Raw genomic sequence first — 15,899 nt, forward strand, 5'->3', positions numbered from 1 at the left:
AATTTTCAGTCTTCTGGGTCAATTGTCCAACTATTGGTCCCTTAAAAATGAGGCGGCTACGTTTTAAAGAGCTGTAATTGCTAAACCCTTACTCCATTTTGGATGTAAATACTCTCAAATTACACCTGAGAGTCTTTAAGCCCATATTGATTATATAATTGTTACTGAATGTTTTCATAAACAGCTAAAATAACAAAACTTGTGTCACTGTCCAGTTATTTCTGGGCCTACCTGTAGAAAGTAGACAGGGTGACCAAACTGCGTTTATCAGCAGCGTTGCTGAACGTCGCTCCATGTGAACCTGCCGGCTGGATGAGGAGGTGCTGAAGGAGGCAGCAGCCCTGAAAGGAGCCCTGGGAGCAGACCCAGGACTCCTTTCAGGACCCTTTGCAAATGTAATGGATTTTACAGTGCAGGTCTTTATTTTTTACTGTTTTTATTCTTATTAATCTTTTGACCCAGTTAGTGGAGCCTGGAAGACTCGCTGTTTAACTAGAAACACTTTGATTTTAAAGTTGATTAAAAACAGATTTTAAGAATAAACCTTCTCCACCACCAAGGAGGAGATCTTTACTTTTACGGTTTCAGCCTCTCATGCTGCCCCCCCCCCTTCGGCTTCCCTTAGCAGCACTAGTGCCTTGCAGCCAGAGGTCCTGGGTTCAAATCCCAGCCTGGGTCTTGTTCTCTCGGTACATCCGGGTTCTCTCCTGGTACTCCAGCTTCCTCCCACGCTGTACCGGCCTCAGGGGGCCCCGCCTCGCTGCGAGGACCGCCGGGCATGATGGGAAAGACAGACGGCGAGACGGGAGTTTGCGTTTGATCAAAATATTTTCTTTATTCTGCAACAGAACGAGCGAGGCGGAGCTCCACCGATACAAAGTTTACAACCAACAAACTTCTGCAACCGATACCAGAGAGAAAAGTGCGGCGCTGAGCAGCAGCGGGCCGAGAAAGACTCGCTGAGCCGGGGGGGGGGGGGTGTCCAACCCGCGGGCCGGGGGCCAGAACTGGTCCATGACTGTGGCTCAACCCGGCCGTGGAGACGTTGGGGCAAAACGTCTCCACGGCCGGGAAACAAAGGATTCATCTTTAATAACCGGCTTTTTGTCCAGGTTGCTGTAACTTTTACTCAGAAGCTTTTAATTAAACTTAAACCTCACAGAACGTTTGTTTCACTGAAGTGTTGCAGGTTTAACTGCAGCAGCTGAAACGTAAAACTTGCTTATTTTTTTGTCCTGTGGGTGTTTGTTACTTAAATATTTGCCCCGTCCCGTCTGGACACCCCCGCATGGAGACAGAAGATAAATCAAGTTTTGGACTTTAAAGGTCGTCTTTCTCGGCTTGGCGGCGCTTTAGCATCAAACAACGGACAGAAAAGGACGAGAGGCTGTTGGAGGTTAAATTTGCTCATGATTCAGATCAGAAAACATCAAAAACAGACAACAGTTGTTTTCCAAAGACATCTTTTTAACAATTTCCATTTTTATTTATTTTTTTACACAAAAAAACAACAGTCAAGTACCAAATATGCATGCTGATCTGTAAAAGGGGAGGAGAACAGGACGGGTGGCATATACACTTTCTAAAAATCACCTTCTGTCTTTTTTTCTTAAAATGACGTATTTGTGTATCAGAAGCTGTGCTGGGCAGAAGCTGACTCCTCCGCCACATTCACACCTTTTTCAAACCGTCGCTGCAAATAAAACTTTGCAGAGGAAAAGCGCCGGGCGGCCGGCGGCTAACAGTCCTGGCCGGCGCCGAGCGGAGACGCCCGGAGAACCGGGCCCGCCGTTTCCCAGAGGAAGGAGTCGGGTTCTCCTGAGCAGGGAACCTCGACCCAACAGTCGGAGAACGTAAACACGCAGAAGGTTTTGGTTTGACCCGCTGACCGTGGCTTCAGCCGACAGGAAGGAGGAGTCTCAGGAAATCATCCAACGGAAACCTCAGCTGGTTAGAATCACTTTCTCCCTTCCAGGCTGCCGTATTTCCAGCAGTTTTATTAATTGCAGAAAAGTTCTGGACAAACAACGAAGGCTCGGTTAAGATTAATCTGTAGCTTTTCCTGATTGGACGTCAGGGCTGGGCCGTTAAAAAGAGATTTATTAAACTAGAACGTTTTTATTTCTAATCGTTACGCCTTCCAGTCGCTTATTTTTCAGCTGTTTCTCATATTTATCTGCAGCTGTTTGTTAAAAACGTGCCTCTGACATTTGGGACAACGCTTTGACACCCAGACGTCTTTTCTGATTACTTTATGAAAAGAAAGAATCATAATTATCTCATTAAATCGGCGTTCAGCCTGAAAACATGGAGGTCAGTGTTGGTCTGTGCGGCCCAGCCCCGTCAGACTGAATTCTGCTTTTAGTGGATATGTTGGTCAGATTTTCAGCTCCTTTCTTCCTGATAAAAGTCGATTCTAATGGACCAGCGGCTGCAGCTGATCGTTAATCAGAAAAAGGAAAAAGAATAAAAGGAATTGCATAAACGGCGTTTAACAGACCAATCTGGGACGGACAGAAACGGCTCATAGAAACCTTTCATGATAATTAGAATTATTCATGATGGGGAACACGGACCCAGAGCCGGGCCGCTCAGAACTCCTGCCCTGGTTCTGCTGAGCGAACAGAACCGCAGGAAGCTGCCACTTTTGGTCGTTTCAGGTTTTAACCTCTGGAATGTCTCTGAACCAGGATTTGACACGCGGAGCCGTCCTCCGTGAAAACAAATAAAAATCTAAGAAAACGATAAAAAACTAAAATCTTTGGTTTGAATGTTTCAGGGACAAAAACCGGCGCTTCCTCCTCTGAGCTTCATATAAACTGTAAATATAGATTTATATCTGAGTGGTGAGACATCACAGCTAAATGTGTGCAATACAAGCCCTGCATGAAGGGAGGAGAGCTTCTCCTGCCCGGAACCAGAACCAGAACCAGAACCAGAACCAGAACCAGAACCGTACGTCCTCTGGATAAAACTCTGCTCAGCATAAACACAAAGCGACTCTTCTTGGTTAAAACTTTAATAAATTCTCATAGAAAGACATTCAACGGCGGCCGATGCCACACTTCAAGTAGAACGAGTTCCCCATGCAGACAGGAAGGAGGGTCCAACAGAACCAGAACCAGAACCCAGTCGGCCCGGCGGGGAGAACCGGGTCCCAGAAGCAGAAAAACCCTGATTTGCTGGCTTGTTGTGGTAAACCTGAAAACACCTGAGGGGGAAAAACGGAAACGCTCCCGGTCCGGTCGGCCCGACCCAAACGGATCAGAACCACCCACGTTCAGCAACGTGTTCTGGTTCTGCCACCGTCCTCCATTTGAAGACGGGATGGGCCGACCGTCCAGGAGCTACGGACCAGAACCGCTCCGGTACTTTGTGCTGAAACGCAGGAGAGAAAGTGGAACGGGCCTGGAGTTCTGCTGGAGTTCTGCTGGAGTTCTGCTGGAGTTCTGCCGGGTCCAGTCCGCGGCGCTGGAGGCCCGTCTCCAGGTCCGCTGCTGACGGTGTGGGCTATTCCAGGCATGTAAACGGCTCTGGTTCTGCAGGACCACAGCGAGGACCTGACCCGGTGGGTACCGGAGACGCTCAGCAGCAGAACCGGGTCCAAACGGGACGGGGAACCCACCGCGGATGGCTTTCAGCTCCACAGACAGCTGACCCATCAGAACCGGTACCGATGGGAGGAGAGGCTCCGTCTGACCAGAACCCAACTAAAACCCAAAGAGGCAGAACCGGCCGCCGCGTTTGCTCTCCAGGTTCAGACGAAGGTTCAGGGAACCTGCTGAGGTTCTGCCTGCGACCCGCCGGACCTTCAGAACCGAAGCAGCCGGCCCAAAGGTGGAAGGACTCATCTGGGCCGTAACCTACCAGAACCTCTAACGGCTCTGTGGAACCGGGCCGGTCCAGAACCCACATTTATAGAAATAGACGCTGCGGTCAGAACCAACAGCTGTTGGCTGCAGGTTCCAACTGGACCACCAGGTGTCAGCAGAGTTCTGAGAAGTCGGACCTCTGCGGCGCCGACAGCGTCTGATGCTAGAAAAGCCGATTGTTCCTAGTGAGCCGGACCGGACCAGAACCGAGGCGGCTCTGAGCTGCTGGAGTTCTGCCTGAATCGACGTGAACCAGAACCAGAACCGGTCTGAAGGAAGGAGAGCAAACTGGAGAACCTTTTCTGTTCTATAAAGGAGTCAGAACCCAGCTGTGGTTCTGCTCACCAACGTACAGAACCCCCCCCCCAGCAGCGGCGGCGCCAGGCTTTGCTACGTTCTTCTCCTGCAGACGGCGGAGGAGGCGGGCCTGAAGCGGGCCTGAGGCGGGCCTGGAGCGGGCCTGGGGCGGTTTGGACCTGAGGGCGCCGCCTCCTTCCTTCAGTGAAGCTTCACATTCACAAACATCTAAAAACTTCTTTGTGCAAATCCAGCAGTCTGTGAAGAACAGTTCTAGTAGAAATAGTTCTGTAGCTCCCGGTCCGGCGTGCTGGCTCCGCCCCCTGCGGCGCCGGGCTCACCTGCAGACGGGCGGCTGGGCGTGGACGGGGTGGGCGAGGCGCACGTCCAGCGCCTGGTTGTGCTGCGCCAGCGAGGCGCGGCGGTAGTGCAGCACCAGCTCCTTCAGGCTGCCGTAAAGGTCAAAGGGCTCAGCGAAGCCTAAACCGCGCGGCGTGCTGAGGATCACGCAGTGCTTCACCTGGCCGCCCACCCTGAGGGGACACATGACACGCCGTCAGGTCAGAGGGCATGAGCGGGTCAGGAGAAAGTACACCTGGTTCCACCTCTACGCTCAGAAAACTGTCAGCAGGTCCTGATTTAACTGCAGGGAAGCCGGGCTTTGACTAGGCCACAGCAGCCCTGTGCTGCTGTGGCCTAGTCAAAGTCTAGTATCGACACTTTGCAGAGCATGGATGCCCTGCATCAGGATACATTACTAACTTCATCAGTACTAAATATTTTAAAAGCCAGAGATCTGGAAGTCCTGAGAGCAAACGGACCTTTGACTTTATTAACATCATGATGAACTCCTACAGCTTAATAAAGTTACGTTCTATTTTAACTTAACACATTAAACGCATTACTGATGTGTGATTAGCTAGCGTGCTCCTAGGAATGTGTTATAGTGTTATTTATTTAGCCTTTATTTCCACTTATTTAACTCGCTGGTTTCATGTTGAGACTGAAAATGGAGTTTTTCGTGTAAAGAAAGTATTTTTATGCCTTTGTAATTTTTTTTTATCCCTGTGGTATTGAATATTTTCCTGGGTATCGAAACATTGAGTTAGAAATTGTAGCAACTAACCCTAACCCACGGCCTCCTGGGTTTTGGGTAGAGCTGGATGATCATTCAATAACTATATATAATCGATCGATGAGAGAAAAACAAGGGTTAATAAAAAGTTAAATGAGTTTTCCTTCCTTTTGCATTCTACCCAATCATGTAGGTTGATTCTATGGTCATTAATTCTCCCAGCCAATCACAACGCAGACCCAGGAACCTCCATACTAAGCTCCGCCTCCTTCAGAGAGCACAGCATGGGACGGTCAGGGCTGCACTATCGATCGATATGATTTCTATATTCTGCTGGAGGTTCTCCTCCCTGTTAAAGGGGAGTTTTCCTCTCCACTGTCGCTTCATGCATGCTCAGTATGAGGGATTGCTGCAAAGCCATCAACAATGCAGACGACTGTCCACTGTGGCTCTACGCTCTTTCAGGAGGAGTGAATGCTGCTTGGAGAGACTTGATGCAACCTGCTGGGTTTCCTTAGAGAGGAAACTTTCTGACCTGAACTGGACCGACTCGGTACCAGCACGGTTTCCTGGACTTCTAGAGTCTGTTGAGGACGATTGTTTCTGCACTCGAGGTTGAACTCAAACTTCTGTGCAGCCTAGTAAAGGACGTGTGAACCAGGTGTACTTTCTGATCTCGGTTCTAAGGAGCATTTTTATTTCTGTGTGGGGTTCTCCAGAGGGGAACCGTCATGGCGGACTGCTGTCCTGCAGAGCGGCGGCCGTACTCACACCACAGAGCAGGCGTAGCAGCCCTTCTTGCTGCTCTCCCGGATCAGGAACGCTCCGTCAGGCTTCCCCACCAGCAGCTCCTCCGCCTGCGCCCGGTTCAGAGCGCCAACGAACCAGCTCTTCTGGTCGTGGTGAGGCAGGTCCTCCTCCTCCTCCTCGCTCATCAGGTAGCCTCTGGTTGCACAGAAACAGGGTGAGCACGCAGACCTGAACCTGAACCGGTTAACGGGAGGAGCCACACTCACTGGTCAGCGCTCTCGCCGTTGATGCCCAGCCAGTCGTTGATCCGTTTCTGCCGGACTCCTTTCTGATTGAGCCACCTGAGGAGAGGAAACAGGCATTACTGGGTCTGCCTAAAGACCGCCATCAAAGCTTCTCAGCAGCGAAAGCAACAATTTTAGACGTTTTCTCTAGAAACGACGGCTTTAGTGAGCTCAGCTCCACGCAGCGAGAACTGAAAACCAACAACCTCTGCCAGGGTTTCCTCCATGATCGTTTAAAACTGCGGCGGTGGTTGGGGGGGATGAGGTCATCGTCTAATTAGCATAATTGTTCATGCTTTAGTGACCAAGGCTGTAGGAATAAGAAGCTTTGCCAGGAAAAATAAGTGATTAAAAGTGTTTGGAACTACTAATGACCTTCATGACATGATTTATGAATTTTGATGCATTGCCTGAATCCACACTATATAAACTAGACCAGAAAGAAGTCGTATTTACTTCATATTTATTACCAGCTGTGTAATCCATGGCGGGATCAGAATGGAGTGGCTCTGCTCTCCTTTCCTCTAACTCCCTCTGATGCGAGGCAGCAGCAGCTGTGGTGTGCCTGTGAGACAGCGCTGAGGGAATGGAAAGTTGCTGTACTGAGGCAGCAGCCATGAGCTACTTCCTCTTCCCTCAGCGCTGTCTTACAGGCACAACTCAGCAGCTGTAGCAGTCAGAGCAAAGAGCAGAGGAGTTTATAAATTACCGTATTTTTCTAACTATAAGTCGCTCCACAATATAAATCGCATCAGTCAAAAAATGCGGCATAAAGAAGGAAAAAAAAACCCAAAAAAAACAAAAGTCGCACAGGACCATACGCACTTATTCAGAAATTAATTTCACACAATCCAACAGGTGCCAGCGCATTTCATCTTAACGGCTTGTAACGTGGTCAGAATTACGCCTAAATCAGACGATGCTACATGCTAAGCTAACAGTACGACACGGATGTTTCAGAGCAACATAAAGCTCACGTGCATCAGAGAAGTTGTAACCTGCCACAACAACAGAGCTGTTAGCTAGCGCTAGCTGCTGTTAGCTTCACAGCCCAGTAACAGGTTCTGTCTCGGTCCTTAGAGCTTCACAACGCTTTGCTGTGTGAACGCAGACTGACAGACACACCACATGTATATATGTTCAGTCTTTGTTCTCTATGAGTTAATATAAGTGTTACAGGAGCAGCATGTAGTTTTCACACGCTTAGAGCGCCCTCTTGTGGCTATAGACGGTAATGTTTACTCCTTGGATCATGTTGGTCAGTATTATTTACCATTTAAATTTCATATACAAGTCTCACCTGAATATAAGTCACAGGATCGGCCAAACTATGGAAAAAAAAGTGATTTATAGTCTGAAAAATACGACTGTTGCACTAAAATAATCCCCTGAATTTGATTCATAAGCTCACTCTGATAACCTGTCTATCTGGAACAATTTGCTTTATGTAGAGTGAATTCAGGCCATGTGATAAAATTCATAAATCATTCCATAAAAGGTCGTTCCAAACAAATTTAATTAGCAATAAGCTTCCTACGGCTCAGGTCACAAATGTAAGAACAAATATGCTAATTAGACGATGACATCATCCACCCCCCCCCCCCCACTACATGAACCCGTCTGGAGCTTTTCTGGTCGTGTCCGACATTTTTTACCCTGGAGCCACATTCAGGCACAGATCAGTAGGCAGGCGGGTTTAGGTGCCTTGCTCAGAGGCGCCCGGTCACATGACACAGATTAACTCCCAGGACTTACAGCAGGTGCTGGTCGCGGATCCTGCGGAGCTGGATGAGGTCGGGCTTCAGGCCGTTCATCTTCTCGTCGGTCTGGCGGTTGTCGCCGGCCTGCATCTTCAGGTCCTGCTCCAGACGCTCCTTGCTGTCGTGGATCTCGCCCAGGCGGGACTTGAGCTTCTCAAAGTTCACCGTGATGCGCTCCGTCTCCTGGGCGCCGCCCTGCTGGCGGACGCGCTCCACGCAGTCCTGGCCGTGGCGCTCCTGCGCGCGGCACTGCTCCTCGAAGATCTTGATGGTTTCGTTGAAGGCCTCGATGGCCGTCCGCTTCATCTGGATCTCCTGGGAGAGGAAGAGGAGGAGGAGGAGGTGAAGGTGGGCGGCCAGCAGAGCAGGGTCAACCAGCACACCTGTGGGGGGGCTTACCTGTGAGGTCTTGGTGTACTCCTCGTACAGCAGGTCGTACTCTCGGCTCTTCTCCTGGTACTGGCTGTGGTACTCCTGCAGCTTCTTCCCCACCGCGTCAACGTTGTCCTCCTTCACCAGCTGCTCCTGCAGGAGGAGAGAAGCGCTGGAGTCACGCCGTCCCCACATGCTCCCTGCCAACCCTCAGGTAGGGGGGGGGCTCACCTGCTGGAGGCGGGACAGCGGGTAGAGCAGCCTGACGTCCAGCTTGGCGTTGTACTGAGCCAGAGAGTCGTGTCTGTAATGGTTGATGAGATCCACCACCGAGCTGAAGGTCAGCGGCTCAGAGAAGCCGTACCGCCCGTCTCTGTGGTGGATCCTGATCAGCTTGTTGTTGCCTCCCTTCCTGTGGAGAGAAGGGGGAGAGCGTGAGGCGCTGTGGGCGGCGCTGTGGGCGGATGGCGGCGGCGCTGTGGGCGGATGGCGGCGCTGTGGGCGGATGGCGGCGGCGGCGCTGTGGGCGGATGGCGGCGGCGTGAAGCGGTCCCTACCTGAGGGTGAGCGTGTAGTCTCCCTGCGTCTTGGTGGAGGCGTCCCGCACCAGGAAGGTCCCGTCCGGCATGTCTCTGAGCTTCTCGTTCACCTCCTCCCTGAACACAGACACCTGGTAAACACACCTGCTCACACACGCCCCCTGCTGGCAGAGCTGCTCCCACTCAGGAAGTACAGCAATAATATTAATGAAGGAAACCATTTCAGGGACCAAAGATTAAATAACCGACTGACGGCTTTATTTCTGGTAATTATGGTGATTTTCTGCTCATATCCTATGAAAACACTTCAGATCAGGGGAGTCAAACATACGGCCCGTGGGCCAGATCCGGCCAGCCGAACAATTTAGTCCAGCCCGGTGGCTAAATGCATTATTATAAAAAAAAAAAAAAAAAAAAAAAAAAATTAATTAAAAAAAATCCCCCCCGTGTCCTGTCTGGCAATGTGGCAATAAGAATTGTTGTCTTAATGCCAAAAAGAGCTCATCAGATTTGACTTTCACAAGTGGAGCAATATAGTGCTCCGCTTGATTTATGAATGTGAATAGTTTTATTATGATTCATGCGGGGAATATCTCAAATGATATGGACACTACAATGGGAAAGTAGGAGAGGAAAGGAAGAACAAGAAGAAAAAAAGAAAAGGTGAAAGAAAGAGGAGATAAAAGGAAGAGAATGATATAAAAACAATTATTGAAAAATAAACATGTACTTCGTTTAATTGAAAATCTGCAGTTCCTATATTGTCCATGAGGGACGCTGTGCTTTAATTAGCAGATTAAGCTTCAGGTGTGGAAAAATTTAAATAATTTCTTAATTTTTATCTATTTGATGTATTTTGTCATGCAGGACAGTGTTTTTAAGTTCCAAAAAATGTGAATAAATGTTTTTCAACATTGTCCAATCACTGTGATCAGTTCTTATGCATAATGCAAGTAAATGTTTAACTGAGTAACAGTATTGTTGAAATTGCACATACTTCACTTTTACACAATATATTATGAATAACCTCAGCGTTTTTAAGTAAAATTAATTTAATATAAAAATAAACAAGTCCACATTTATTAGTTCTATTTAATCTTGCAATGAGTTTACTCGTGTAGCCCTCTTAAGATCAGCTTAAGCTGAATGCGGCCCCTAAACCAAAATGAGTTTGACACCCCTGCTTCAGATGATCATCTTACACTGGACCAATAATAAAAACTGTAAAGAGCCTTGAGATGACACGGGTTTTCCAAAAGTATTCACACTTTTCCACATTTTGTCCCATTATATCCACAGACAGACGTTTTATTAGCATCTGGTGCCAAAGACCAACACAGAGAGAAAATGATACATGATTTAAAACATTTTTACAATCAAAGTCTGAAAAGTGCGGTGAACCAAAGTATTCAGCCCCTTTTCTCTGGGTGTAGCAGGTCACCTGTGTGTTCCCTGATGGACTCAGAGGTTAGGAACAAACAGCATCATGGAGTCCAGGGAGCAGCAGACAGCTCAGAGTTATTTTCTATTTCTTATACCATGAAAAAGTAACTTTATGTTTATTATGTAGTCCCTGGTTGAGCTTTGGCTGCGGCCGTGGCCAGGTCTGTCTTCTAAAAGAGATTCTGAATTCCAAATGGGACTTCCTGCTAAATAAAGGAATAATAAGAATAAAAATGTGTTAGAACGGCCTAGTCAAAGCTCAGACCTAAACCCAAATCTGTGGTAAAATCTGAAAACTGTTAAACGTTCTCCATCCAACCTGACTGAGCCGTTTAGCAAAGAAGAACGAGGAAAACAAAGCTGGCAAAGACAAAGAAAGGTGGTGCCACAAAGTATTCACTTGGGCATGAATACTTTTGCACAATGTCCTTTCCACTTTTTGTAAAAAAAAAAAAAAAAAAAAAAAAAAAAAAAAAAAAAAAAAAAAAAAAAATCTTTCCACTTCACAACTGAAAATTATTTTATGTTGGTCCTTGACATAAAATTACAATAAAATATATTTATGTTTGAGGCTGTAATGTGAAAATGTGGAAAAGTTTAAGGGTATGAATAATTCTGCAGGCCGGTAAAATTGAAATACACAAATGTTGAATTAATGACAATTATGTTTAATATCTGCGTAAAGGTTCTTTTTAAAAAGGAGCTTTAAATCCGAGCCTCATCACCTGACTATTATTATTATTAATAATAATAATATTATTAATAGTCAGGTGATGAGGCTCGGATTTAAAGCACCTTTTTAAAAAACCTTTACTACTACTACTACTACTACTACTACTACTACTACTACTACTACTAATATTATTATTGCCAAAGAATAAACAGGCCATTAAAATCCGATGGCCTGATATTTAGATATTGCTGAACCTAAATAATTAATGTTAATTTAACATTAATATTTCTGTTATTGTTAGATTTTATATTATTTTCATGACTCTTTATCTTTCTTGGCAAAACAAGTTTCCTGTTCTTCATCCTCACGCTTTTAATGCGTCTAATTATTCTGTTATTGTTATCTCATTTCTGTTTTTAATGTTTATGTTTAAATTCCTCTGTAATAAAGAGGAAACCATCGTAGTCCATCGGGTGGGCGTTTATCGTTATAAGTTATTTATTATAATATAACTATATCATGACAGCGGTGAGTTCTAAGTAACGATGCCTGAAAAGCTCAAAAACTGCCAGTATTGTCATTTCTGCTGTTTTCCACATCATGCATATTTTCTCACAGTTCTGTAAACAGTCTGGTGTTTCTTCCACTGTGAATATTTCATGTTTTTTAGGGTTTTACATATGATCAGTATTACTGATTTTTGACTCTTATTTCAGCCGTTAGCTCATCCTCTGCTGCTTCAGAACCAACTTTACATCAGATCAGCGTTTTTTCTCTATTATAAACTGTAACTCTGCTTTCTGCTCATCTTCTCCACTATTGGTTCCCAGGGAGCATCAGTATGTCTAAAATATAATTAAAGGTACTTACTGAGGAGGATTTAGTGATAAAATGCATGCTTTATGCAGTTAGTGTGATGAAGCCTGGTCTGAATTTTGTTTTAATATTTTAAATGTTTGTTAAGGCCAGTATTTGTGTTTATGGGGCTCTGCGGCCCATGAAGAGGTTTTTATTGCTATGACAACACATCCTGATAACATTTAAAGTCTGTGTGCCCACCTCTGTCCGTCATTTAGACTTTTAATCAGAATATAAGGGGATCAGATTGTTCTGATCATGTTTTCCATCATTCTGGATGAATGGACCATGTCTGCAGGGCGGTGCTACCTGGATATGTCGCCCCAGTACCACTCCGCGTCCTGCAGCGAGCCTCCCGGCCCATCGGTGGCGCTGCTGCTGCCTCCGGCTGGGGACGACTGCTGGGGCTTGGCCGGCTTGGGAGGAAGAGCTGCAGGAGAGAGGAAGAGACGTGAAAAGTCCCACCGGGTCCGAGCAGAAAATTTCAGAACATTCCACATGGAGACCAAAGACCAAAAGCAGAATTCATGAAGCACAACCGCTTTACTGCAGCAGCTGGTTCCAGAACCACCCACTGGTCCCAGAACCACCAACTGGTCCCAGAACCACCCACTGGTTCCAGAACCACCCACTGGTCCCAGAACCACCCACTGGTCCCAGAACCACCCACTGGTCCCAGAACCACCCACTGGTCCCAGAACCACCCACTGGTTGTGGTACTAAACTACCGTCATTCCTCATTGAGCTACAGCTCTGTGTATTTCCACCATCACCGGCTCTGGCCCGGTAAACTGGTACTTTGAGCCCAGACCCGTGGATCTGGAGCGGGTCGTGGAGACCAACAACCAAGGAGGCAAAGTTCTGAGGCAACGTTCAGATGAGTTCTGGAAGAACCCGCGGGTGACCGGTACCGGTAAACTGTCGTCCTTCACAGAGACGGTGAAACCCAAACGGGTTCTTTTAAAGAACCACGCCGGTTCTGGTGTGGTTCTGGATCCACTTTGGTGGAAAAGAAGAGATGGAAACTCTGGTCCAGAGGCAGGAGAACCAGCTCCACCTCACAGTCCTGCAGACCAGCAGCTTCACGGGTCCAGAATCCTCCAGACCTCCTACAGCCTGGAACCGGGTCCAATTTAATTCCATCATTCAGAACCACCAGACTGTAAACTATAGTGAATAAAGGCTTATTATACATCATTATAATAAACTAGTGAACAAAGGCTTATTATACATCGTTATCAATTGTAAACTAGTGAATAAAGGCTTATAATACATTGTTATCTACTATAAACTAGTGAATAAAGCCTTATTATACATTATAATAAACTAGTGAATAAAGGATTATTTACATCGTTATCTACTATAAACTAGTGAATAAAGGATTATTTACGTCGTTATCTATTATAAACTAGTGAATAAAGGATTATTTACATCGTTATCTACTATAAACTAGTGAATAAAGGCTTATTATAAGTCGTTATTATAAACTAGTGAATAAAGGATTATTTACGTCGTTATCTATTATAAACTAGTGAATAAAGGCTTATTATAAGTCATTATAAACTACTGAATAAAGGATTATTTACATCGTTATCTAATATAAACTAGTGAATAAAGGCTTATTTACATCGTTATCTACTATAAACTAGTGAACAAAGGCTTATTATAAGTCATTATTATAAACTAGTGAATAAAGGATTATTTACATCGTTATCTACTATAAACTAGTGAACAAAGGCTTATTATAAGTCATTATTATAAACTAGTGAATAAAGGATTATTTACATCGTTATCTACTATAAACTAGTGAATAAAGGATTATGTCGTTATCTACTATAAACTAGTGAACAAAGGTTTATTATAAGTCATTATAAACTAGTGAATTCATCATTTACATAAACTTACAAGAAACATTAAACAGTTTTGTTTCTGAGCTCCAACAGGTATCAGCCATTTAAATAAATAAAAAAACAACATTCTTCTAATTTTAAAACAATAACAGATCAGCTGTTAATCTTAATTTCAAAATAAAGGTGCATCTTAAAAATGACGATATGGATCAATATTTCCACTTTGCATCGATGTAATTGGATCGTTAATCATTGAATTATCTTTTTCTAGCGTTTGGAAACTAACGCATTTCCACACGACTTTGTTCTTCTGGGTCAGAACAAAAGACATTAAAAAAAAAAAAAAAAGAGTTTTTTAAATTTCACTTTTACATTATTATAACCATAGAGCACAAAAAGCCTGAGCTGATGTTATATTTTAGGTACGATGGTCTGAGATGTAGAGTCTTAACAGATGAAGATGTCTTAAACCCTTCCTGTCTCCATCAGCCAGAACAAAAGAGTCCCGTCTGAACTGGACCTCAGCTGCAGGGAGCAGAAACAACAGAACCCGTTCAGACCAGAACCAGCGCAGGAGGAGCTGGGTCGGGTGGTTCTGGTTGCTCATGGAGGAGAATCCTGTAAAGAACTGATGCTGATGCTGACCTCTGATTGGCTGCTCAGTCTGGAACATTTTGTCTTCCTCCAAACAATAGTTCAGACCTGAGCGCATCACTTCATGCATGCATGCACCTCCTGCACCTCCTGCACCTCCTGCACCTCCTGCAGCTCCTGCACCTCCTGCACCTCCTGCACCTCCTGCACCTCCTGCACCTCCTGCACCTCCTGCACCTCCTGCAGCTGACCTCCACCCCGCTGCTCTTTGTTCTCCCAGCAGCTCCATGAGGAACCACCACGTTCTGGTCCAAACTTTTCCACATTTAGCAGCAAAATCAAAGTTTCCTGCAACGCGCTGCACGCTCAGCCCGGGCCAGTTATTCTGTGATAACCAGTAAAAGCTGCCAGAGAAGAACCATGAGTGGAACCTGAAGAACCATGAGTGGAACCGACACCTGGTGACACTGTTGCAGCAGAACTCAGCAGAACTCAGCAGAACTCTGGCAGAGAGCAGCGGTCCTGAGTCCAGAGCAAACAAAGAGCCAGTGTGGCGCCGTAAATCATCGTCAACTGGTGCGCGGCGCAGCGAGCGGCGCCGAACAAAGGGGGCCGTCAGCGCAGCACCCCCCCCCCCCTCCTCCTCCTCCGCAGACAAAGGAGGCGCTCCGAGACGCGCACGCACACTTCAGAGAGGCACGCTGGCCCAGAACCACCAGAACAGGTGGTCTCCGCGCATCCAGCTGACAGCGGACTAACGAGCCCAGAAAGTTCTGGAAAAGCTCAACTGGGCCGGTTTGGGCCGGGGAGGACCGAGCGGAGGAGGATGAAATGAGGAAGAGTCTCCTACCGTCCCCCTGCTGCGGACTCTCCGTTAGCTGCATGCTGCCGATCGCACCTCCTTCCTCCTCCTCCTCCTCCTCCTCTTCCTCCTCCTCCTGCCGCTGCTCTGAGGCACTCTGAGGCACAGAGAGCGGCGCAGACCCTAAAGGAGCCAGCTAATCTCTGCCCCCTCAGCCAATCAGCGGCCAGCCTGGGAGCGGGAGGCGGGGCTCCCAGCAGCACGAGCGGAGGGAGGCGGAGCCGAATCCGACAGGTGGGAGCTGGCCGTGGTTCCGGAGGTCGTTACAATGGTTACGGTCCTGATGAGAGGCAGCAGGACCAGGCTCCCATGGAGCACGTGGCCACCGATCCTCACCTGACGGATCCTCACCTGACGGATCCTCACCTGACGGATCCTCACCTGACGCTGCTAACGAGGCGTTGCTGCGTCTCCAGGGACCCACAGAACCACCAGATGTTCTCCTCCTGCAGCTGGAGGTCAGCCAGGGGAAACATCTACAGCGCGCGGAGCTCAACTTTCACACGGCTCACTTCCTGTGTGGGCAGCGCTGCAGGTCACCTGCAGGCCAGGTGTGCACAGCGGCCGCCACCAAGCAAAGACCAGCAGAGCAGGCAGGAGGAGCTGCTTCTGGACAGAACCGACCCAATCAGTGGTTCGGTTCTGGACAGACAAGGTGACCAGGAAGCAG

General features: G+C 47.0%; 1 protein-coding gene across 3 annotated transcripts in view; it reads right to left on the reverse strand.

Annotated features, from left to right (window-relative positions):
* Nucleotides 1-814: 814 nt before the first annotated feature.
* Nucleotides 815-15,899, reverse strand: part of LOC105920054 (phosphatidylinositol 3-kinase regulatory subunit gamma) — a 149,860-nt gene continuing 134,775 nt past the window's right edge. For 2 of the 3 annotated variants that reach the window (XM_036131913.1, XM_012855552.3), the window contains 8 exons: nt 12,233-12,353; nt 8,968-9,066; nt 8,642-8,822; nt 8,438-8,563; nt 8,034-8,353; nt 6,261-6,335; nt 6,016-6,189; nt 815-4,702 (listed from right to left, as the gene is read on the reverse strand). In XM_036131913.1, coding sequence (XP_035987806.1) covers nt 4,507-4,702; nt 6,016-6,189; nt 6,261-6,335; nt 8,034-8,353; nt 8,438-8,563; nt 8,642-8,822; nt 8,968-9,066; nt 12,233-12,353 — 1,292 coding nt within the window. In that variant the 3' untranslated portion in view covers nt 815-4,506. Of the gene's footprint in view, nt 4,703-6,015; nt 6,190-6,260; nt 6,336-8,033; nt 8,354-8,437; nt 8,564-8,641; nt 8,823-8,967; nt 9,067-12,232; nt 12,354-15,217; nt 15,326-15,899 lie in introns of those variants that run through there. The other variant, XM_036131914.1, reaches the window with a different exon arrangement.

The sequence above is a fragment of the Fundulus heteroclitus genome, unplaced genomic scaffold (assembly GCF_011125445.2).
Source record: "Fundulus heteroclitus isolate FHET01 unplaced genomic scaffold, MU-UCD_Fhet_4.1 scaffold_46, whole genome shotgun sequence".
NCBI classification, from domain to species: domain Eukaryota; kingdom Metazoa; phylum Chordata; class Actinopteri; order Cyprinodontiformes; family Fundulidae; genus Fundulus; species Fundulus heteroclitus.